Source organism: Bufo gargarizans, chromosome 1 (assembly GCF_014858855.1).
Source record: "Bufo gargarizans isolate SCDJY-AF-19 chromosome 1, ASM1485885v1, whole genome shotgun sequence".
Lineage (NCBI taxonomy): Eukaryota > Metazoa > Chordata > Amphibia > Anura > Bufonidae > Bufo > Bufo gargarizans.
The window spans coordinates 313879486-313904567 of record NC_058080.1 but is presented as its reverse complement, the minus strand read 5'-3'; the positions used below and the strand labels follow the sequence as shown (position 1 = coordinate 313904567).

The following is a 25082-nucleotide window of genomic DNA, read 5'->3' as shown; positions in this document are numbered from 1 at the left end:
CACAATATGCTAATTTTTTTAGAAGGACCTGTATATGGAAAGGCTATCAAGGTGAATACATTTTACACTGACCTTGGCGTGTTGCCAAATTTCTATCTCATATGTAATATCTATGTGTCTATCTGTGTCCTATCTGTCTATCCATATCATATGTATCTATCATCTGTGTCTATCCATATCATATCTATCTGCGTCATATCTATCTATATAACTATATCCATATCATTTGTCTATTAGTGTCATATCTATATGTGTCATATCTATCTATATATCTAATATCTATCTGTCTATCCATGTCATATGTATCTATCATCTATTTGTCTACCTTTATTATCTCTATCTCTCTCTCTCTCTCTCTCTCTCTCTCTATATCTAATTGTCTATCCGTGTCATCTGTATCTATTATCTCAGTGTCTATCTGTGCCATATCTATCTACTATCCATTTACCTCATTTTATCTAATATCTATTTGTCTTGCTGCATTCCTATCTATCGCATGTATCTAATATCTATGTATTTCCTAATTCTCACAGCTATTATGTATCTCTTTCTATTACATGTGTCTGATGAACAATATTGCTTTCCGAAGGTTTCTGTGCGCCACCTAGCGTCGTCGCGATACAATTGCAGGAAAGAGCCGGAAGTGATGTATAACGCCGGAGACGGCTCTCTGGATGTGACGTCATTGTTGTGCGCCCAGGCCTATCTTGCTGTTGGAGGACTGTAAGATCAGTCGGTTGCACCGAAGAAGCTTCCAAGATGTCTATCGAAATCGAGTCGTCCGAGTAAGTGTGATATTGCTGTCGTGCTCACCTAAGCGGTGCCAGGATCAGCATGAGGTGCCGGGCGTGCACATATGTGGTGACGGCCATTGCTACTGCCCACAGCATCAGTCTAGTCAGTAACCAGCTTCTTGATACTAGAGAATCCCGCACAACACGCAGTGCTGACTGCATTCATCCTGCAGCTCTGTGTAAACTATCGCTTAAAACGGGATCTTTCCTGTGTGACAACCTGTAAAGCTACCATTACTGGGGGTTGTCACCTACTCCTTGGGACCCCCTAAACTGCAGCTCTGCTACTTACTGCCATCATCCGTGTATAACTAGTAGATCTGTCATTTAGGAGCCTGGGAAAGCTGGGTGCTTCTTTATTCTGACTGCTTGTGCCATGTCCTGCTACAGGGTGACCAATCTCTTTATTTCCTTAGTGTCATCCGTCTCATCATGCAGTACCTGAAAGAGAACAGTTTGCACCGCGCATTGGCAACGTTACAGGAGGAGACGACCGTGTCTCTAAATACAGTGGACAGTATAGAGAGCTTCGTGGCAGACATTAACAGCGGCCATTGGGATACTGTGCTGCAGGCTATCCAGTCGCTGAAACTGCCAGACAAGACCCTCATTGATCTGTATGAACAGGTAAAGAAGTGTTTTCCCCATTTATACGCGATTCAGTTACCTCCTCCGATTATTATTATTACTACAGGGTAAGAATATATTGTTGAACTTACTGATTGTTAGCGTCATCTGAGAAAAGACATGCATCCGTTCAGGTCCGATCTTGTAAGGTAGAAGCCAGTTTTTCTCATCTTAGGGAAAATATTCCATCCTGACTCCAGTCGGGTGATCCAAATTATTTATTTTGCTCACTTATATAGTGGTGTCATATCCCGCCACACTTCACAGACATTATTGCTTGCCTCCAGTGGGGCTCAGAGTCGGAGTTCTCTTATCAGTATGTCTTTGGAGTGTGCGAGGAAACCGGAGAACCCGGAGGAAACCCACACAAACGCGGGGAGAACATACAAACTCCATGCAGATGATGTCAGATGTGAATTTAGGACCCCAGTGCACCAGTGTTAACCACTGAGCCGCCGTGCTGCCCCATGATCAATATCTCCAGAAGTCTAGTAACTATAACCTATAATATTATTACACTCCAGAAATATATCCAGGCCCCTCTTGAACTCTTTTAGTGAACTCACCGTCACCACCTCCTCAGGCAGAGAGTTCAATAGTCTCCCTGCTCTTACCGTAAAGAATCCTCTTCTATGTTTGTGTACAAACCTTCTTTCCTCCAGACGCAGAGGATGTCCCCTCGTCACAGTCCTGGGTATGAATAGATAAATGGTCAATACGGTGATCTTTTTCATAATCAAATTATTATGTCCTGGTTTTCCAAACTATGTAAGGCTACTTTCACACTAGCGTTCGGGCAGATCCGTTCTGAACGGATCCGCTCATAATAATGCAGACGGAGGCTCCGTTCAGAACGGATCCGTCTGCATTATATTAGCTTAAAAAAAGCTAAGTGTGAAAATAGCCTCAGACGGATCCGTCCAGACTTTCAATGTAAAGTCAATGGGGGACGGATCCGCTTGAAGATTGAGCCACATTGTGGCATCTTCAAACGGATCCGTCCCCATTGACTTACATTGTAAGTCTGGACGGATCCGCACGGCCAGGCGGACACCCGAACGCTGCAAGCAGCGTTCAGCTGTCCGCCTGTCCGTGCGGAGGCGAGCGGAGCGGAGGCTGAACGCCGCCAGACTGATGCAGTCTGAGCGGATCCGCTCCATTCAGACTGCATCAGGGCTGGACGGCTGCGTTCGGGTCCGCTCGTGAGCCCCTTCAAACGGAGCTCACGAGCGGACACCCGAACGCTAGTGTGAAAGTAGCCTAACCCCAATTTTAATAATCTTTCTGGGTGCTGTAGTCCACAGATTAATGTACTACTTTGGTTGCCTGCCTCTCAACTTGTTCCATCTCTACACAATTTTTTTATTGTTAGTCTAAAATGAAGAATAATTAAAGTGTACAGCCAGTCAAATATATTAAGTCTGTACATTTGTAGAAGTTCAGGTCTAACACAGGCTCACCAGTATACACAGAGTTGATTTCTATTACAAGGGTATAATAATTATAACGTACAAGAGATTAAACTACCAACAAGAAAAAGATTGCCAACTAATTGTCCCCACATAATGAGCATTAGCAAGGATGGGGAAGGAGGCTGGAGAAGTCATGTTAACCCCCAAGTGACCGCCCATACATGTTTTTATACAGTCACTAAGGGGCCTTAGGCTGGGCTGCCGCCTTTTTTTTTTTTTTTTTTAACCTCGGCCCAGTCTAAATACTGCACGAGAGCCACAGCCTTGCTCTACCAGCCCGGACCAGCAGGAGTGCTTATCCGGGCTGTTCAACACTTTACATGCTGCGGGCAATGGTGCCCGCTGCATGCACTGTGCTGACAGTGGGAGTGGACTCCCGCTGCCTCCCATCAGCACCCCGCAAATGCGATCACGGGGTGCCGATGTGTGTGAAGGCTGCCTGGGGTCCCAGACCAGCCTTCAGTAATTTCCAGCAGACTGTGCATAGCTTTTTTTGATTGCTTTTAAAATGCAATCTGTTATAGTCCCCTTGTGGGACTATTACGGTAAGTGGTAAAATACAAAACTAAATTATTCAATAAAAAAAATTATGCTTTTTTTTTCTTTGAAAATACGCTTTTCAATGAAAAAAATTGCAAATAAAATAATATTTCCCTTATGTTTGTTATTGCCGTGTCCTAACGACCCAGACTTCATAAATATCTCAGAAACTATCCCCTACGGTGAACACTTAAAAAAAATAAAATACAGAATTGCTAATTTAGTCTTAGTTGCCACCGAAAAATTTAATAACAAGCGATCAAAAAGCGCCATTTACTCCAAAATGATGCCAATGAAAAATACAAGTCATCCCGCAATAATCAAGCCCCTCGCACGACTCCATAGAAAGAAAAATAAAAAGGGTATGGGTCTTGGGAAGCGGCAAAGAAAAAAAAAAATTATTGCAAAAAGTTGTAAAATGTAAAAAAAAATTATTTGGTATCACTGTAATTATACTGACCCAGAGAATAAAGCGATTGTTATTTATACCAAAAAAACGCAGTAATGTTTATAACTTAAAAACTTATTGCTGTTTTTCCCATCTCCCTCCCAGAAAGAGTTAATAAAAGTTAATCAGAAAGTTTTATTTGTACCCCAAAATGTCACATTAAAAATTACAACTTGTCCCGCAAAAAAACAAGCCCTCAGAAAGCTATATAGACTGAAGAATAAAAAAAGTTATAGCTCTTGGATCGCAATGATGGAAAAAAGGAAGAAAAAACGCTTGGTTGGCAAGGCCCAAAACAGGTTAGTCACTAAGGGGTTAGGGACTGTTCTAGGGAGGTGATCAAAAACTTGTCCAGACAGTGAACACGGAGGAGTTTTTACATGATAGTCTGTATATGAATATGATGATATCCATTTAGTTAAACGCGTCGGTATTCAGTCTGGGTGCTGTCTGTTTTAAACTCACCTGGACGGTAATCCGTCTGTTAGGGCCCTTATAAGTAGCACTTTATGCTGTATGTGCTGTCTGTGACTTCTTCTGCGTTTTATCTTTCTACCTTGTAGGTTGTTCTGGAATTGATTGAGCTCCGAGAGCTGGGAGCTGCCAGATCTCTTCTGAGACAGACTGACCCCATGATCATGTTAAAGCAGACACAGCCCGAAAGATACATACATCTTGAAAACCTATTGGCTAGATCTTATTTTGACCCCCGTGAGGTATGTTTCCTAATTTTCTCTATCATAAAATGACTTTAAATTTAGACAAGGTGTTCGAGACTTACATTCCCTAACACAATTAGGGACATTTATCAAGCTTCTTCTACGCCAGAAACCTGTCACAAGGCCTGGTTTGCATCAACATTTGTAATTCTTTTTCCTACACCCTCGCCACTTTTCCAAAAAGAGGGCTGGAGGAGGCAGGACCTGCGTGGCCCAACTGAATTTACAACATGCGGTAGAAAATTGGCACACATTACAGCAGAAATCTGCTCTACACGACCCAATATTCTACACAATTATTAATTATTATTTTGGTGATTCTTACAGGCGTATCCAGATGGCAGCAGCAAAGAGAAAAGGAGAGCTGCCATAGCCCAAGCTCTTGCTGGTGAAGTGAGTGTGGTACCCCCATCTCGTCTCATGGCTTTGCTGGGCCAGGTAAAGAAATATTGAATTCCTTTAATTTGATGTACACTATATGGCTTGAGTTTATGAACACCTGACTCTTACTCCTATATAAGTATGTGTTGGATATCCCATTCCAAAGCCGTGGGCTTAGCATGAAGCTGGTTGCACTTTTATAGCTGTAACAGCGTGCAATCTTCTAGTGTGCCTTCAATGCGATATTTTGGACTGTGGTGTAACATGTGGCCTTGCCCTAAAGGCAGGGATGAAAAAGGAAAATGCTGTAGAATTTGCTTTGGCCCGTAAAGTGAACCTGTTTTTTGAGCTAACGGCGGCATATTATAAAGCAGGAGGAGCTGAGCAGATTAATATAATGTGTGTTTTATACATTTAAATCCCTGCTCATTCTGGGCTTTGAAGTCAAGGAGGCGATCCTATCAGTGACTGACAGCCTTCCATCTATGACTGTGTATATAGAGATAGCTGTCAATCACTGATAGGACCACCTCCTTCACTTCAGAGCCCAGAATGAGCAGGAATTTCAATGTATAAATTACAAGTTCTACTGAATCTTTTAACATACACCCATGTATCAAGCTGCTCTTGCTCTATAACATGCCGCCTGCAGATTACTTTGCAGTTTTATGGTGGCAGGTCCTCTTTAACCACCTCCGGACCGCCTAACGCAGATGTGCGGTCCGGAGGTGGCAGCCCTGCGCAGAGTCACGCATATATGCGTCATCTCGCGAGGGCCGGGATTTCCTGTGAACGCGCGCACACAGGCGCGCGCGCTCACAGGAACGGAAGGTAAGCGAGTGGATCTCCAGCCTGCCAGCGGCGATCGCTCGCTGGCAGGCTGGAGATCCAAATTTTTTAACCCCTAACAGGTATATTAGACGCTGTTTTGATAACAGCGTCTAATATACCTCCTACCTGGTCCTCTGGTGGTCCCTTTTGTTAGGATCGACCACCAGAGGACACAGGTAGGTCAGTAAAGTCGCACCAAACTCTACACTACACTACGCCCCCCCGTCACTTATTAACCCTTTATGAACCCCTGATCACCCATGATCACCCCATATAAACTCCCTGATCACCCCCCTGTCATTGATCACCCCCCTGTCAGGCTCCGTTCAGACGTCCGTATGATTTTTACGGATCCACGGATACATGGATCGGATCCGCAAAACACATGCAGACGTCTGAATGGAGCCTTACAGGGGGGTGATCAATGACAGGCGGGTGATAACCCATATACACTCCCTGATCACCGCCTGTCATTGATCACCCCCCCCCCTGTAAGGCTCCATTCAGACGTCCGCATGTGTTTTGTGGATCCGATCCATGTATCCATGGATCCGTAAAAATCATGCGGACGTCTGAATGGAGCCTTACAGGGGGTGATCAATGACAGGCGGGTGATCACCCATATACACTCCCTGATCACCCCCCTGTAAGGCTCCATTCAGACGATTCAGACGTCCGCATGTGTTTTGTGGATCCGATCCATGTATCCATGGATCTGTAAAAATCATGCGGACGTCTGAATGGAGCCTTACAGGGGGGGTGATCAGTGACAGGGGGGGTGATCAGTGACAGGGGGGTGATCACCCTGATCACCCCCTGTCATTGATAACCCCCCTGTAAGGCTCCATTCAGACGTCTGCATGTGTTTTGCGGATCCGATCCATGGATCCGTAAAAATCATACGGACTTCTGAATGGAGCCTTACCAGGGGGGTGATCAATGACAGGGGGGTGATCAGGGAGTCTATATGGGTGATCACCCCCCTGTCATTGATCACCCCCCTGGTAAGGCTCCATTCAGACATTTTTTTTGGCACAAGTTAGCGGAAATTTTTTGTTTGTTTTTGTTACGAAGTCTCATATTCCACTAACTTGTGTCAAAAAATAAAATCTCACATGATCTCACCATACCCCTCACGGAATCCAAATGCGTAAACATTTTTAGACATTTATATTCCAGACTTCTTCTCACGCTTTAGGGCCCCTAAAAAGCCAGGGCAGTATAAATACCCCACATGTGACCCCATTTCGGAAAGAAGACACCCCAAGGTATTCCGTGAGGGGCATATTGAGTCCATGAAAGATTGACATTTTTGTCCTAAGTTAGCGGAAAGTGAGACTTTGTGAGAAAAAAACAAAAAAAATCAATATCCGCTAACTTATGCAAAAAAAAATTTTTTTCTAGGAACTCGCCAGGCCCCTCATTGAATACCTTGGGGTGTCTTCTTTCCAAAGTGGGGTCACATGTGGGGTATTTATACTGCCCTGGCTTTTTAGGGGCCCGAAAGTGTGAGAAGAAGTCTGGGATCCAAATGTCTAAAAATGCCCTCCTAAAAGGAATTTGGGCCCCTTTGCGCATCTAGGCTGCAAAAAAGTGTCACACATGTGGTATTGCCGTACTCAGGAGAAGTTGGGCAAGGTGTTTTGGGGTGTCATTTTACATATACCCATGCTGGGTGAGAAAAATATCTTGGTCAAATGCCAACTTTGTATAAAAAAATTGGAAAAGTTGTCTCTTGCCAAGATATTTCTCTCACCAAGATATTTCTCTCACCCAGCATGGTTATATGTAAAATGGCACGCCAAAATACATTCCCCAACTTCTCCTGAGTACGGCGATACCAGATGTGTGACACTTTTTTTGCAGCCAAGGTGGGCAAAGGGGCACATATTCCAAAGTGCACCTTTCGGATTTCACCGGTCATTTTTTACACATTTCGATTGCAAAGTTCTTCTCACACATATGGGCCCCTAAATTGCCAGGGCAGTATAACTACCCCACAAGTGACCCCATTTTGGAAAGAAGACACCCCAAGGTATTCCTTTGTCGCAAGTTAGTGGAATATGAGACTTTGTAAGAAAAAAATAAAAATAAAAAATCATCATCATTTTCCGCTAACTTGTGACAAAAAAAATAAAAAGTTCTATGAACTCACTATGCCCATCAGCGAATACCTTAGGGTGTCTACTTTCCGAAATGGGGTCATTTGTGGGGTTTTTCTACTGTCTGGGCATTGTAGAACCTCAGGAATCATGACAGGTGCTCAAAGTCAGAGCTGCTTCAAAAAGCGGAAATTCACATTTTTGTACCATAGTTTGTAAACGCTATAACTTTTACCCAAACCATTTTTTTTTTTTGCCCAAACATTTTTTTTTTTTATCAAAGACAAGTAGAACTATAAATTTAGCGAAAAATTTATATATGGATGTAGTTTTTTTTGCAAAATTTTACAGCTGAAAGTGAAAAATGTCATTTTTTTTGCAAAAAAATCATTACATTTCGATTAATAACAAAAAATTTAAAAATGTCAGCAGCAATAAAATACCACCAAATGAAAGCTCTATTAGTGAGAAGAAAAGGAGGTAAAATTCATTTGGGTGGTAAGTTGCATGACCGAGCGATAAACGGTGAAAGGAGTGTAGTGCCGAAGTGTAAAAAGTGCTCTGGTCATGAAGGGGGTTTCAGCTAGCGGGGTTGAAGTGGTTAAAAGGGCTTGGCCACTTTCTGGTTATTGTTGACCAATGTGTCTCTAAGTTAACTATATGGCACTTACTAATATAGTCTTTGTTGAAATTCTGCGCCATTTTCTATATTTCATGTGGTATGCCCCATTGTTTACAAAGTCTTTTGTGCTGCCCACACAGAGGTCCTGTCCATAAAATGGTTGCTGATGGTCATGTGAGCAGGCAAAACACCTCCATGTGATGTCTCTTCCATTCAAATACCCTGCATCTGCACTAAACTGCCAACAGAACAAGTGCAGATGGGCAGTGTGAGACGGTGACTGGAAAAGTAGTAGAAAGTCGTTATATTTCGCCTAGGTGTCTTTCATATATAATGTACTAGGCTACAGGAAGTGGATATCTCAACTAGGAAAGCTGGGTGAGATATAAGAAATCCAGGAAAGATGGGTTGTCTTAGTAAAACATGAGGACTTTGGTTAATGTTGTTGTCGGGCCTGGATTTTTATGGAATGATAAGCAGGTTGGTAGTGGGGCTCCTCATTCCCTTCCTGTCCAGAACAGGTTTCCTATAGAGCTCTCAGCCAGGTGATGGATCTTGGCTCATTTCTAGGCTATAAGGCTGGGTTCACACCTGAGCGTTTTACAGCGCGTTCCTACGCGCTGTAAAACGCACAACAGGCAAGAACCAATGATTCCCTATGGGAATGGTTCTCACCTGGGCGTTTTACAGCGCGTACGATCGCGCTGTAAAACGCCCGACGCTCAAACAAGTGCTTGAGCTTTTTTTTGGGCGTTTGTCGCGCGTTCCCGCACATAGAAATTCGGGAACGCGCGACAATGTGTGAACGCCAGTCTCTGTATGCGCGATTGTAAACGCCCGTACAATCGCGCATACAGAGCGCTCGTTTCAGAACGCTCGGGTCTGAACCCAGCGTAAAGGTCTGCACTATGAGGGACTGGTTGAACAGACTGTCTTTCACCCTCACCGCTGAAGTCTGCTAAAACGACAAAAAGGACGCTAAGTTTACTTTGAGTTGTGTCGTGTGGCTTGTAGTAGGCCACCAGTATAGAAAGGGTGATCTTGTGTTTAGTTAGTGCTCAGCCGAGCAGGAATTTATTTAGCGTTTTTACCTGAATTTAAAGGCCTTATATTTTTGCCTGTGAATGAAAAAAAAGAAAACAGGCAAATCCCTGTTGTGTTTCTGACTGCTGTGCCTACCACTATTGAGCTGACCCCCCACAGCAGGTACTGTGTATTTGAATGGGGAAGACCTTACATGGAGGTGATTTTCCTGGTCACATGACCCTCCATCAATCTCCATTTTGTGGACAGGACCTCTGTGTGTGGACAACACCAAAGACTTTGTAAACAATGGGGCATATCTTAATAAATATTGGAAATGGTGTAGAATTTCAAGACTGACTATATTAGTCGGTGCCATCTTACAAACACACCAGTCAGCAGTAACCAGAAAGTGGCCAACCCCTTTAAGTTATTAAAATTTCCCTTCACTGGAACGCGCCAGGATTCAATGCTGGCACGCTTTACTCCAGGCAAACAAGCATAAGTGATTGTGCTAGTATACTGATGACCTATCCTTGCTTCACTGTTTACTTGCACGCCGACTAGATAGTTGCGACAGTGCAATGTTGTAATTACGCTGCACTGCTGCTACAAGTTAGACGGTGTGCAGTTAGACAATGAAGAGGCTGCAGCACTTGCACGAGCCCCACAGCTGATGGTGGGGGTGGCAGGAGCCAGACCCATACGCCAGTCTTGCTCTCCCTGCACTGGCGTGAGATGCACCTAATCACCTTCAGCTATAACTTCCGCCACTTTCTGGCAAAAGTTATAGTATATGCGGCTGGCTGTGCAAAGTCCTGTCCCCTTTATTCGGCATTTCAGAAAAGTGCAGAGAAGCTCAAAAAGTTGCAAATTATGGTGCACACATAGCATGCGCCATAAGCTGTGACTTTTTTACGCCACAGTAGTGACATTAAGGGCTTGCTAAATGTCCCTCCGTTTTTCCACAAATGATTTCTCTTTTCCAGGCTTTGAAATGGCAGCAGCATCAGGGGCTTTTACCTCCAGGAATGACCATTGATTTGTTCCGTGGTAAAGCAGCCGTGAAAGATGTGGAAGAAGAAAAGTTCCCTACACAACTGAGCAGACACATAAAGGTAAAGCGCCAATCAATATTTTCATGTAACCCTTTTCATGCCTTGCATTTATGTTGGGGTTTTCCCCCCACTATGTGTTATCATTGTTATTTCTTCTCAGTAAGCCAGATATATTATTTCCTTTAGATCTGTAGAGGCCACAGCTTCAGCTGCTTCTATCCCAGTTTGTCATTTTAACCCCAATTCAACAGAGCAAAAGTCACTAATGAAAATACATGTAAAAGCTACATAAGAGGACAAGTTGGTACTGTTAAACCAGTTGTCTGTAATTGCTGCAACCAATGGTTTTCACAAAGTTTGCTGCCTCAGTATTTTAGATTATTATTTTTTTTTTTTTTTTTTTTTTTTTTTTTATAATTTCTATAATATACTAAAGTACAAAGACAAAATAATTCCAGTTTTGACCCTTCGCAAGAGTTCTGCAATTCGTTCTGGCATGCTTGATATCCGCTTCTGGGCCAAATCCTGACTGACGGCAAACCATTATTTTCTAATCATGACGGCTCCAGGCTCATTTAACTTGAATGGGTCCGTGATCTGTCCGCAAAAAACAATAGAACAAGTTCACCTTGCAGATTTCGGACCTATTCAGGTGAATGGGCTGTTTGTGGGTCTCAATACGGGCCACGTCCGGCAACGGTCGTGTGCAAGAGGCCTAGCAGAGGGAGACAGTGATTTGAAGCGCCAGCCCTCCTTTCAAAACAACCAGTTTGCTCTTCTAATTCAATCAGCATTACCTCGTTAGCACTGTCTCCTGAGCTAATGAGAAGATCACTGAAATAAAGTTAGGTCATTTTGTGGCAGGGCTGAAATGAAGTGAAAATTTGGGTTTTTGTGATTGTTACTTTTCATGACAAGGAATTACTGCAATTAATTACTATTTATTTGATCACCCTTCATAACAATCTAGAGATAAAGGGGTATTGTGGTTATGTTAAGCCAGGCATGCTCAACCTGCGGCCCTCCAGCTGTTGTAAAACTACAACTCCCACAATGCCCTGCTGTAGGCTGTTCGGGCATGCTGGGAGTTGTAGTTTTGCAACAGCTGGAGGGCCGCAGGTTGAGCATGACTGTGTTAAGCTATCCACTAACCACAGTATAGGGGATAACAAATTGGTGGTACTCCCACTGATCTGATATTCTTTTTTCCTGTGGCTAGCAGATAACATTACCAGAATATCCCTTTCAGGCTACTTTCACACTGGCGTTTTGGCTTTCCGTTTGACATCCGTTCAGGGCTCTCACAAGCGGTCCAAAACGGATCAGTTTGCATTCTGAAGGGAAAAGGATCCGCTCAGAATGCATCAGTTCAGTCTCCATTCTACTGCTTGCAGCGTTTTGATGTCGTCTGAAACGGATCCGTCCTGGCACACAATGTAAGTCAATGGGAAAGGATCAGTTTTCTATGACACAATCTGGCACAATAGAAAACAGTTCCGTCCTCCATTGACTTTCAATGGTGTTCAAGAAGGATCCGTTTTGGCCATGTTAAAGATAATACAAACGGATCCGTTCAGAACGGATGCAGACGGTTGTATTATCTGAACAGACCCGTCCACGACGGATCCACACAGAAACGTGAGTGTGAAAGTAGCCTAATGCAAACTGCCCCTTGTAAAAACTAAAGCAGGAAACTTTTTGAAAACCAAAATTTGTGTCAGTGTTTGGCTACTGCTGTATACCGTTGAGGCCAGTGATCACCTCTTGTGATGTGATGTTGGCATTGAAGTCCTGTAACCAAAGACCAGCATCTCGTTTTTCAATGTGAATAGGGCAAGTTGCGTCCCTCTGTAGAGCTGTTGTGTGGGCCTCACTACACATTGTTCTCTTTTTTTTGAATCTGATAATTTTTCTTAAACTGTTTTCTTGAAAAACAATAGAATACAAGCAATCGGACCCCTATCCCAACCTACACAGTGTGCTCTAGTGCCTGCCTTCATCATATAGCACTGAGTGTTTCATTGCCTGGCCGCTTATTGCACACAGGATCTCATCATTACTATCAATTATAGAGCAGGCAGTAACTCTGCTCTTCCACAGATATAATCCTGTGTGTGATGCCATCATGGCTGAGCAGCCTGACAGGAATGGGGGCAGATTACATCATTGTCAGTTGTCTGTGTACCACTACACATTCTTATTGGCCGATTTACTAATCAAGTGTTTTATTATTTCCACCTACTAGTAAATGAACTACACTTTTCTCCAATAAAAGCATACATAGTATTTATATACATAAGTGAAATCCATAAAAGCTTGGTAATGGTTATGCTTTAATATTGAAATTTTCTTCCTTTTTTATTTTTATTTTTTTTACAGTTTGGTCAAAAATCACACGTAGAATGTGCCCGATTTTCGCCTGATGGCCAGTATTTGGTGACTGGGTCAGTGGATGGATTTATTGAGGTGTGGAACTTCACAACAGGAAAAATAAGAAAGGCAAGTACTATGTGTATAAAAATAACTTGTTTCATTAAAACTAGGCCGCAAAACATGGATACCATATGAGTTCCTTATTTTTCTCACTCTCGTCAATAGAAAGGACTATTCCTGTCCAGTGCAGACCAGAATAGGGCATGTTCTATAATTTGTTAAACGGCCACAAAAAATCCAGATGTGTGCATGGCACCGTGTTAAAAGCCTTTACAGATATGCTTTTCAGCAGCTAAATAGGAACAATGGAGAGAAGATTGCTCATTGCCATCTATGGAAGAGTTCTCTAGACATGCTGAGTGACCTGTGCAGGGTGTTGTTAACATCACCTATTGTGAATGGTGTATTCTATATATATATATATATATATATATATATATATATATATATATATATATATGTATATGTGTGTGATTATATATGTAAAGGCCTCATTGAGCAGGCCGAAACGTTGCTTGGATTAAAGTTTGGGGTCATCACCCGTTCACTTAAAGCTGGAAGTGCTGCCTCGTCATTTGCTAAGTATATAATCGTGGAGGAAGGGCCGACCTCTGTGGGGAATTGCACCCAGTCCACTCTCTCTGACTGTGCTGCTGCACTATTTGTGTATTTTTTTTTTTTATATCTCTATCTCTAATCTCTATCGTTTGAGGAAGGCCTGTATAGCTTGGCTCCATTCTTGGGGGGTTAAGTTGGGCAGTAAGTTCTGGAGATAGCTGTTGGCTTGTAAATCGGGAAAGAAGTTAAAACGAATGTTGGTATATTAAGATTTAAGATCTTCATATGATAGAATCTTGTGTTTGCAAATTTATTAAAAGGGGAAAAACTAAAATTTAAAGTATGAAGTCCCTTTCCTATGACACTTAAAATTAATTTCTGGGTGCTTTCAATTTCTCTTGATCATCTTTGAGATGTTTCTACACCTTGATTGGAGTCCACCTCTGGACATGATTCGGAAAGACAAAACCGTCTATATAAGGTCTCACCTGACAATGCATACCAGAGCAAAAATCAAGCCATGAGGAGGAAAGAACTGTCTGTAGAGCTCAGAGACGTATGTATGGAGGCACAGATCTAGATAATGGTACAAACATTTTACTGCAACCTCACCAAACTTATGTGATCAGGGGAGAAGTGCCTTGGTTAGAGAGATGACCAATAACTCAATGGTCACTCTGGTTGAGCTCCAAAGATCCTATGTGCTGATGGGAGAAACTTCCAAAGGTCAATCATCACTGCAGCACTCCACCAATCTGGGCTTTATGGCAGAGTGGCCAGAAAGAAGCCTCTCCTCAGTAAAAGAAGAAGGGGAAAAAAAAGCACCTAAAGGCTCTAGGTAGGCTGGCCATGTTGTGGCCCACAATGCACTGGCTGTGAATCTCGTATTTGCGGAGTGGACCCATTGACTTGAATGGGTCCTCGATCTGTAATATATGGCAAACAATAGGTCATGTGCTTCCATGGGCTTCTGATCTGTTCCTCTGCACGTCGCCATATCTTGCGGATTGCGAACTCATTCAAGTCAATGGGTTTGCGGTCCGCAATATGGCGCAAACTGCCTACAGTCGTGTGAATGAGCCCTTAAACTGTGAGAAACAAGATTCTCTGGTCTGATGAAACCAAGATTGAACTTTTTGACTTCAATTCTAAGAGTCATATTTGCCCAGTACAATCTTTACTGTGGTGCATGGTTTTGGCAGCATCACGGTATGAGGGTGTTTTTCATTGGAGATATTATCAAAACCTGATCTAGTGTGCTCTGGACTTCAGACTGGGCTGAAGGTTCACCTTCTAACAAGACAATGACCCTAAGCACACAGACAAGACAGGAGTGGCTAATGGCCATCTCTGTAAATATCCATTAGTGGCCCAGCCAGAGCCCTGACTTCTATAACATCTAGAGAGACCTGAAAATGGCTATCCACCAATGGTCCTTATCCACCCTGACAGAGCCTGAGAGGATCTGAGGAGAATTGCAGAACCCCCCCCCCCCGATCCAGGTGTGCAAACCTTATGGCATACCCAAGAAGACTAGAGGTTGTAATGTGTCCCAAAGGTGCATCAACTAAGTCTTAAGTAAAGAATCTGAATTCTTATGTCAATATTTAGGTTTTTCAATAAATTTGCAAAGATTTCAAACAATCTACAGGGTGGGCCACGAAAAAGTAGCCCACCTCCAATATCTCAAAGTCAAATTAAATAATAAATCAGTCTTAGTTGCCCATAGCAACCAATCGAAGCTTAGCTTTCAGTTTCTACAGGGCTTTGAAAAAAAATGAAAGCTGAGCGCTGATTGGTTCCTATGGATAACTAAGACAGATTTACTATTAGGCAGTTTGATTTGGAGATATTGGAGGCAGGCTACTTTTTAATCAGCACAGAGAGATGGGGAAATATCTTATTTTTGCAAAAGGTCTCAACATAACAATGTTAAAAAAAGAGTTAGGCTTCACACTTTATGGAGCATTTGTCAGCATATGGTACCATGGTAGGGTTGAGCCTGCTGATTAAAACGAGACCTTTATTTTGTCTGTATGTTGAACTGCTGTAGAATTATCTTTTGTTTTTAGTTCTATACCAATGTGCAAGTTCGAGCACCAGGGGCTGGTGATAGCTCTTGAAGCACTGCAAGAAGAGCATTACAAAAGCAGTGCTCCATGATCTCTGTCCGGCCTCCTGGTGCTCATACTTGCTCATTTGCATATAAGTTGCTTATAGATGCTATAGGAACTTGGAGTAAATTGGTTTTAATAACTATATCAGTGAATAATTATCCTGTATGTACATCATTGTTGTGTCAGTCTATAAAATGTATCTTTACTGTAGACTGATGTCATCTGAATGTAATGACTTCTAGTTGTGCTGGCTTACTAGCAAGCAGACACTTTGTACATGCATTGAAAATTGTGGCTTATTAAACTACAGGGGCACATTAATTGTACCGAATAACCCTACATGTTTTGCAGAGATCCTGCATTATCAGGGGTTGGGGCTGATCACTCCAGATCTCAGTGAAACATGTTGGGGAGGCATTGAGACTGCACTTTGCTCGCCACAATCAGTGGGGAAGAGTACCTAATCAAATTGTGGCAGAATTCCAATGGAATTTGTGTTAAAAAAAAAATATAATTGCCACTGATTGGCTGACAGGACAGTCCAAGCCATTTCCAGCATCTCAAGATCAGGATGTGGAGAGGAGTGGGGACTGGTGCAGGGACGACTGATCAGTAAGATGACTAATGATTATTTATTACTGTCTGGACCCAGTTTTGAATTAAACATTTTCTCCTGAAATACCCCTTTAATTTTAATGGGATACAGTGTTGCAGAGAATAAATGTTTTTAAATTGTGACTTCCAAGAATGTTAAAGGTGATCATGTAACCCTTAGGGTCCATTCACACGTCCGCGACTGTTTTGCGGCCCCATTGAAAATGAATTGGTCCGCACCCCTTCCGCAAAATTGCGGAACGGATGCGGACCCATTTTGTGGACGTGTGAATGGACCCTTAGACTTTTTATGTTGTCTCTTTTTAGGACTTGAAGTACCAAGCACAAGATAACTTTATGATGATGGATGATGCTGTGTTGTGCATGTGCTTTAGTAGGGATACAGAAATGCTAGCAACAGGAGCACAAGATGGGAAAATTAAGGTATGATTTAATCAAGGTTGCACCCTCCTCCCCCTACAATATTAAAATATTCACACAAATAGTATGTGGAGGTTTAATTTTATTTTTCATCTTTAGGTGTGGAAAATTCAGAGTGGACAATGTTTGAGGAGGTTTGAACGTGCTCACAGTAAAGGTGTCACATGCCTCAGCTTCTCAAAAGACAGCAGTCAAATCCTCAGTGCTTCATTTGACCAGACTATCAGGTGAGCTACTGTCTTCCAGCTTTTATTCCACAACCACACTATTAAAAGATGATCATTATAAAAACTGGAGTAACAGCAAGGCAAGTCCATGTAGTGTAAGGAACAATGCAGCTCTCTACTCCACCTGCACCTACTTGGATGAGCTGCCCTAAATGGTGGCCACCAACTTGGCGATGGTCCCTAACTTGACTAAGTGCAGGGACCTAACCCTTGTGGGGTAAAAGATTGGTCGACCAGAAAGAGGTCAGAACCAGACAGGCAAACCCATGACTGGATCAGAAGCATTTTAAGGAGTTGTTCGCATTTTTAATATTGATGACTGATCCTCTGGATAGATGATCAATATCAGATCGACAGGGGCAACTGCTGACACCCTCGCCAATCAGCTGTTTGAAGCTTCATTGTTTACCTGCTCGCCGACGCAATCGCAGTGGTGAGCAAGTGTAATTATAATTACATTCATTTAAATGCTTCCTTCGCACAGTATTTTGGTTTGGCAAATGGAAAGAATGCCGTAAAAACACAGTTGCTTCCGTTTGCTGTTTTCTTAAAAAATGACAGTAAGGGGGGGAGCTTTGTAAGTCCTGCATTTCATATTTCCCAAAGATTTTCCACTAACGTCTGGAGCTGGTGTTTTTTTTTTTTTTTTTTGCCTTTGCAAAAACCGCTACAAAAAATATAAGTGCTGAGAAACCGTACAAGAAACTGTGTGAATTCACTCAAAAGAAGAAAAATACATGGTGAACGGGAGCAGCGCTGCAGTAACCAGGTGCACTTCAGTACACAGCGAATAGAGCTGTGTATTTCTGGTGCCTAGCCTGGTTCCTGCGTTGTAGCTAGTGAACACAACTGATCTGTAGGAGCCTCTGAAAACAGGTCCCCGCTGATCCTTAGAAAAAGTCATCAATAGTTAAGTCCTAGAAAACTCCTTAAAGAACTACAGATAGGAACTTTACAATTCACATCAAAGGTACCCTTGTACTGCCAGACCATTTATAAATGTACTACATGGAGATAGAGCGCATGCTTCTGTCTACTTTTTTCTTTTGTTTTTTATTTACTTGACTTACATTTTTTCCATCATAGCCAGAGCTAGCAATGTCATCTCTTCAATCTGAATGACTTCATTCACAGGTTATGCACTGCTCCATTATTTTAATGCTGGTGTATTTTGAAACGTTCTTTTTAGAATCCATGGATTGAAGTCTGGTAAAACCCTGAAGGAATTCAGAGGGCATTCCTCATTCGTGAATGAGGCCACTTTCACACAAGATGGTCACTACATTATTAGTGCATCTTCTGATGGCACTGTGAAGGTATAGTAATAAATCAATGGAAGGTACAGAGTTGAAAAGAGTGGATAAACATAGTGGGGTTTATTGGTTATGTATGTACAGTAGTCTCTCAAGATACATTGGCCTTAGGATACAATATTTCCAGCATACGATGGTCTTTCCTGGGACATTTTGAAACTAGACGCAACACAATGCCCCAGACTCGTATAGAAACAAGTCAACCTGGCCATTACAGTAGTAAAACACGGTTATTGGTTGTCTAGTAGCTCCTCTGCTGTACTATATGTTCTGTACTGCCTCATCTGTGCCAAAATGAGTAGCTCTTTTGGACACTAGGTGCGCTGTGGCATCCTTTTTTTCTGGTAAATATGTATATATGTACAATGCAAGACCCCGAAGAGCCTCCTGCCCTCACCGTAGAAAATGATTTACAGCTTCCAGCATCTATTCCTGTCTTTTTATGTAAGGACATGCTTTATCTGTCCTGGTTATCCTGCCAATTTTTCTTAACCCCTTCAGCCACTGTGACATACTGGTACTGGCTGAAGTAATGTATGGATGCAGTGAGCCCACTCTATAAGTGGCGGGTGCCGGCTGTATCATACAGCACCCAGCCACAATGATGGGGAATGGCAATCATGCCGATCGCCATCATTTAACTCCTCAGGTGCTACAATCAACTCCAGTCGCGGCATCTGTGAGGTAAGGCAGAGGGAGGCGGCTCCCTCTGCCTTCCGATCTGAGCCCCTGCAGGGCTCCGATCGGTTATTATGGCATCCTTCTGAAGCTTCCCAGGCCTGCCATGGTAAGCTTCCTGCTAAGCACGAATCACAGCTCAACAGGGAACGTGTCAAAATCCCATTCACCCTAATAGAATCTCTATTAGGGTGAATGGGACAAGGGATCAAAGGATCTCAGGTTGTAGCCCCCTAAGGGGTTTAAAAGTTACTATTATAAAATTAACAAAAAAAAAAACCTCAAAAAACATTAAAATATTGGAAGTTTAATTCCCTCCCCTTTTTTCTCTAATTTACCGCATTTTTCGCTTTATAAGACGCCCCTAGGTTTTTGAGGAAGAAAAATGTTTCGAAACAAAATGTGTGCTTTTGGTGAGTTTTGAACTAATGGGGGATTTGTGGAGGACACTATTATGGGGGCTCTGTGGAGGACACTATTATGGGGGCTCTGTGGAGGACACTATTATGGGGGCTCTGTGGAGGACACACATATAACATGTTATGCTTTGTCTTCTCATGTCCCTGTGTAAATAGTGACCCCATTACACCAGGCTGCGCTCACAGCAGTTTTTACATGTAAAGTCTGTTTATTTAATGCTCAAGCAGTGGCTCTGGTTTGTTAAACTAGCGTAATTGTCTGTAGTAGTACTCGCTATCAAAGCGGTGGGCAGGCCAGCAGCGTAACGTCACTCACTTATTTGCGCTCCTGCTCTGCCAGCTTCATTAATGAAGTGGGAGGTGCATGACTGAGTGAGTGACATTACGCTGCCTGCCACTTTGATAGTGAGTACTACTACAGATGATTACGCTAGTTTAACAAACCAGAGCCACTGCTTGAGGATTACATGAATGGACTTTACATATGAAGACTGCTGTGAGTGGAGCCCAGTGTATTGGAGTACAGTGACTGCATCGGGCTCCGCCGCGAGTGCAACAGCAGTTGCTGGCCTCCAGCCCCTCCTCCTACTCCGCGTGATAGAAGTAAATTGTAACTGATACATCGCAGGCCACACTGTGCAACATAGCGGCCGACGATGTATAAGTGTCAGCAATGTAAAAATTGCATCATTCGCTTTATAAGACGCACTGCTATTTTCTGCCCACTTTGGGGGGGGGGGGTGCATCTTATAGAGCGAAAAATACGGTACATATAAAAATTCTTAAACAATAAAACAAAATAAACATATCGGAATGTATCTGAAAATGTCAGAACTATTGAAATACAAAAAAAAATCCTGGGCGGTGAAAAATGAATACACATGATTTGCTGTTTTTTACTCACCTTTTCCCCCTCCAAAAAAGTTAAATAACAGTGATAAAAAATTTGACCCGCAAAAAAAACAAGCCCTGATTTAGCTCTGTGGATGGAATTCTAAAAAAGTTATGGTTATAAGAAAATGGTGATACAAAGAAAATTTTGATTTATTTTTTTCCCAATAACAGGTATGGTAAATGAAATGGAGCAAAGAATAAGCCCTCATATGGTTAAATGAACAGGACATTTAAAAAGTTATGGCTTGGAATGTGGGGAGAAAAAAATGAAAATGCTAAACCAAGAATGGGCCCAGGACTTATTTTAACCTCTTAAGGACATAGGGCGTACCTGTACGCCCTGTGTATTTCTGATCACTGCCGTGCGGCAGGCAGTGATCGGAACCCGGTGCCTGCTCAAATCATTGAGTAGGCACCTAGGCTAAATGCGCGGGGGGGTCCCGTGACCCCCCCATGTCGGCGATCGCGGCAAACCGCAGGTCAATTCCGCGGGGATCAGAAACTTTAGTATTCCTAAAATGCATCTGTATCCCCCCCCCCCCTTCCCCCTGCACCCCTTAGTGATTTTTGCCCGGTGGGAGGTGCAGGGGGAGGGTTGCGGGAGGCGGGCGGTGCGGCAGGTGGGATCGCGATCCCCCGCCCGCCTCCCATTGCGTAATCGTTGGCGTCTAGTGGGTATACCAGGGTGCCAGCACATTGCTGGCACCCTGGTATAAAACGGCTGACATCTGTGCTGCGATGTCAGCCGTTTAACCCTTTCCATACCGCGGTCCGTACGGACCGCTGTATGGAAAAGGTTAACAGCGCAGGGAGCTCTCTCCCATCGGGGGGCTGCTGTGCCTTTGCAGCCCCTCCGAATGGAGAGGGAGAGAGCTCCCAGGCAGCCCCCCAAGCCCCGTCCTTACCCTTCCCCGTCTGCGCAGTTCTGACCATAACTGAGCAGACGGGGAAGGTTCCCATGGCAACAGGACGCCTTCTCAGGCGTCCTGCTGTCCATGGTGCTGAACAGATCTGTGCTGAAAGGCATAGATCTGTTCAGACAAAGTGTAAAATACAGTACAGTACTATATATTGTACTGTACTGTATTATACAGACATCAGACCCACTGGATCTTCAAGAACCAAGTGGGTCTGGGTCAAAAAGAAAGTGAAAAAAGGGAAAATAAAGTAAAAATCAAAAAACACATTTATCACTGATTAAAAATAAAAAAAATGAAATTCCCTACACATATTTGGTATCGCCGCGTCCGTAACGACCTGATCTATAAAACGGTCATGTTACTTTACCCAAACGGTGAACGCCATAAAAATTAAAAATTAAAAACTATGATGAAATTGAAATTTTGCCCACCTTACTTCCCAAAAAAGTTTATAAAAGTGATCAAAAAAGTTGTATGTACTCCAAAATTGTAACAATCAAACCGTCATCTCATCCCGCAAAAATCATACCCTACCCAAGATAATCGCCTCAAAACTGAAAAAACTATGGCTCTTAGACTATGGAAACACTAAAACATGATTTTTTTTTGTTTCAAAAATGAAATCATTGTGTAAAACTTACATAAATAAAAAAAAGTATACATATTAGGTATCGCCGCGTCCGTATCGACCGGCTCTATAAAAATATCACATGACCTAACCCCTCAGGTGACCACCGTAAAAAAAAAAAAAGAAACGGTGTAAAAAAAGCCATTTTTTGTCATCTTACTTCACAAAAAGTGTAACAGCAAGCGATCAAAAAGTCATATGCACCCCAAAATAGTGCCAATAAAACCGTAATCTCATCCCGCAAAAAATGAGACCCTACTTGAGATAATCGCCCAAAAACTGAAAAAACGATGGCTCTTAGACTATGGAGACACTAAAACTTTTTTTTGTTTTAAAAATTTATTCATTGTGTAAAACTTACATAAATAAAAGAAATTGTATACATATTAGGTATCGCCGCGTCCGTGACAACCTGCTCTATAAAATTACCACATGATCTAACCTGTCAGATGAATGTTGTAAATAACAAAAAAAAAACGGTGCCAAAAAAGCTATTTCTTGTTACCTTGCCGCACAAAGTGTAATATAGAGCAACCAAAAATCATATGTACCCTAAACTAGTACCAACAAAACTGCCACCTTATCCCGTAGTTTCTAAAATGGGGTCACTTTTTTGGAGTTTCTACTCTAGGGGTGCATCAGGGGGGCTTCAAATGGGACATGGTGTCAATAAAACCAGTCCAGCAAAATCTGCCTTCCAAAAACCGTATGGCATTCCTTTCCTTCTGCGCCCTGCCGTGTGCCCGTACAGCAGTTTACAACCACATATGGGGTGTTTCTGTAAACTACAGAATCAGGGCCATAAATAATGAGTTTTGTTTGGCTGTTAACCCTTGCTTTGTAACTGGAAAAAAAATATTAAAATGGAAAATCTGCCAAAAAAGTGAAATTTTGAAATTGTATCTCTTTTCCATTAAATCTTGTGCAACACCTAAAGGGTTAACAAACTTTGTAAAATCAGTTTTGAATACCTTGAGGGGTGTAGTTTCTTAGATGGGGTCACTTTTATGGAGTTTCTACTCTAGGGTTGCATCAGGGGGGCTTCAAATGGGACATGGTGTCAAAAAAAAACTGTCCAGCAAAACCTGCCTTTCAAAAACCATATGGCGCACCTTTCACTCTACGCCCCGCTGTGTGGCTGTACAGTAGTTTACGGCCACATATGGGGTGTTTCTGTAAACGGCAGAGTCAGGGCAATAAAGATAGTCTTGTTTGGCTGTTAACCCTTGCTTTGTTAGTGGAAAAAATGGGTTAAAATGGAAAATTAGCCAAAAAAATGAAATTCTCAAATTTCATCCCCATTTGCCAATAACTCTTGTGCAACACCTAAAGGGTTAACGAAGTTTGTAAAATCAGTTTTGAATACCTTGAGGGGTGTAGTTTATAGAATGGGGTCATTTTTGGGTGGTTTCTATTATGTAAGCCTCACAAAGTGACTTCAAACCTGAACTGGTCCCTAAAAAGTGGATTTTTTCAAATTTCTGAAACATTTCTAGATTTGCTTCTAAACTTCTAAGCCTTGTAACATCCCCAAAAAATAAAATATCATTCCCAAAATAATTCAAACATGAAGTAGACATATGGGGAATGTAAAGGCATCACAATTTTTAGGGGTATTACTATGTATTACAGAAGTAGAGAAACTGAAACTTTGAAATTTGCAAATTTTTCAACATTTTTGTTAAATTAGGTATTTTTTGGTGCAAAAAAAATATTTTTTTTAACTTCATTTTACCAGTGTCATGAAGTACAATATGTGACGAAAAAACAATCTCAATCTCAGAATGGCCTGGATAAGTCAAAGCGTTTTAAAGTTATCAGCACTTAAAGTGACTCTGGTCAGATTTGCAAAAAATGGCCTGGTCCTAAGGTGTAAAAAGGCTGTGTCCTTAAGGGGTTAAGATGACGTTTTTGTGCTTTAGAACCAATTACTAGTTTTCCATAGAGTTATGGACTTGGGTTACAATGGTTTCAACTTACAATGGTCATCCCAGAACAAATGAATATTGTAACTTGAGGGACCGCTGTAGATTGTTTTTATTCAGTTATTTAGTAGCACAATATTAGCCACTTGTGGATTATTAATACACTTTGAAGGTCAGTGTAGCCTACTCAAACCTTTTTATGCTGCTACTTTTGCAGCCTGACATATTTTTTTCAGTGTTTCACGACTTGTGTTTTGTTCATCAAGGTTTGGAATGTAAAGACCACTGAATGTGCCAACACGTTCAAGTCCCTCGGCAGCAGTGCTGGAACAGACATCACAGTAAACAGTGTTAACCTGCTGCCAAAGAATCCAGAGCACTTCGTTGTGTGTAACAGATCGAACACAGTGGTCATTATGAACATGCAAGGACAGGTAAGGAGAGTCGATGTGCTGAAACATGGCGTTTTCCCTAAATTGCACTTGTATCATTGGGGAGTTGCCTTCAGGTTAAGTATGAGCAACCAAGATACTTGACTACCAGCTAAGCACTGGGAAGAGCGAGTTATGTTCTCTAAGTTGTCATACTGGATGTATGTTATAATGTGAATCTTGTGTGTATCTCAATACTGACTTGCATAATTAATACTGTCCAGATTGTAAGAAGCTTCAGCTCTGGTAAGAGAGAAGGTGGTGACTTTGTGTGCTGCACGTTATCGCCCAGAGGAGAGTGGATCTACTGTGTTGGAGAGGATTTTGTGCTCTACTGTTTCAGCACAGTCACCGGCAAACTGGAGAGAACTCTAACTGTAAGTAACTTTCGTGACCATACCTTATGGGTTATGTGAACGCCTAAGAGGGAATCCTTCCTGTTTATATGTACTGTCTGACACTGAGCATTTATTTAAACCCGGGGCATTTCTTTTACTTTTATCTTTTTCTTAGCAAAGTCTCCAGTTCCTGTCACGAAATTCAGGGAATTTCACACCTTGTGCAATTATACTAATTCTGTGCACTTTTGCCATAATATGTTTATCGCAAATTTGAAATGACTTGCTCTCCTGAATCTTTTATTTAAAGGGGGTTTTCCAGGAGTAAGATGTTGATGACCTATACTCAGGACAGGTCATCAATTTCTTACCAATGAGTGAGCGCAGCAGCCAAACGCTATGCTGTTTATTGTTTAGCAGTTGTGCTTGGTATTGTAGCCCAGGCCCATTCAGTTCAATAGGGATGTGCTGTACCTAGGCCATGTGACTAATGGTCGTGACATCACTGGCTTAGAAGAGCTCACTAGAGCGAGAAACCCTCTAATTTTC

The 25082-nt window shown here is 42.3% G+C and overlaps 1 protein-coding gene across 1 annotated transcript in view; it reads left to right on the top strand.

The window, feature by feature from the left end:
* Positions 1-651: 651 nt before the first annotated feature.
* Positions 652-25082, top strand: part of SMU1 (SMU1 DNA replication regulator and spliceosomal factor) — a 32621-nt gene continuing 8190 nt past the window's right edge. Inside the window, exons 1-11 of the mRNA XM_044305453.1 lie at positions 652-785; positions 1211-1421; positions 4445-4597; positions 4928-5038; positions 10549-10677; positions 12997-13116; positions 16647-16763; positions 16860-16987; positions 18177-18303; positions 24031-24198; positions 24420-24572. Coding sequence (XP_044161388.1) covers positions 760-785; positions 1211-1421; positions 4445-4597; positions 4928-5038; positions 10549-10677; positions 12997-13116; positions 16647-16763; positions 16860-16987; positions 18177-18303; positions 24031-24198; positions 24420-24572 — 1443 coding nt within the window. The 5' untranslated portion in view covers positions 652-759. The remainder of the gene's footprint in view (positions 786-1210; positions 1422-4444; positions 4598-4927; positions 5039-10548; positions 10678-12996; positions 13117-16646; positions 16764-16859; positions 16988-18176; positions 18304-24030; positions 24199-24419; positions 24573-25082) is intronic.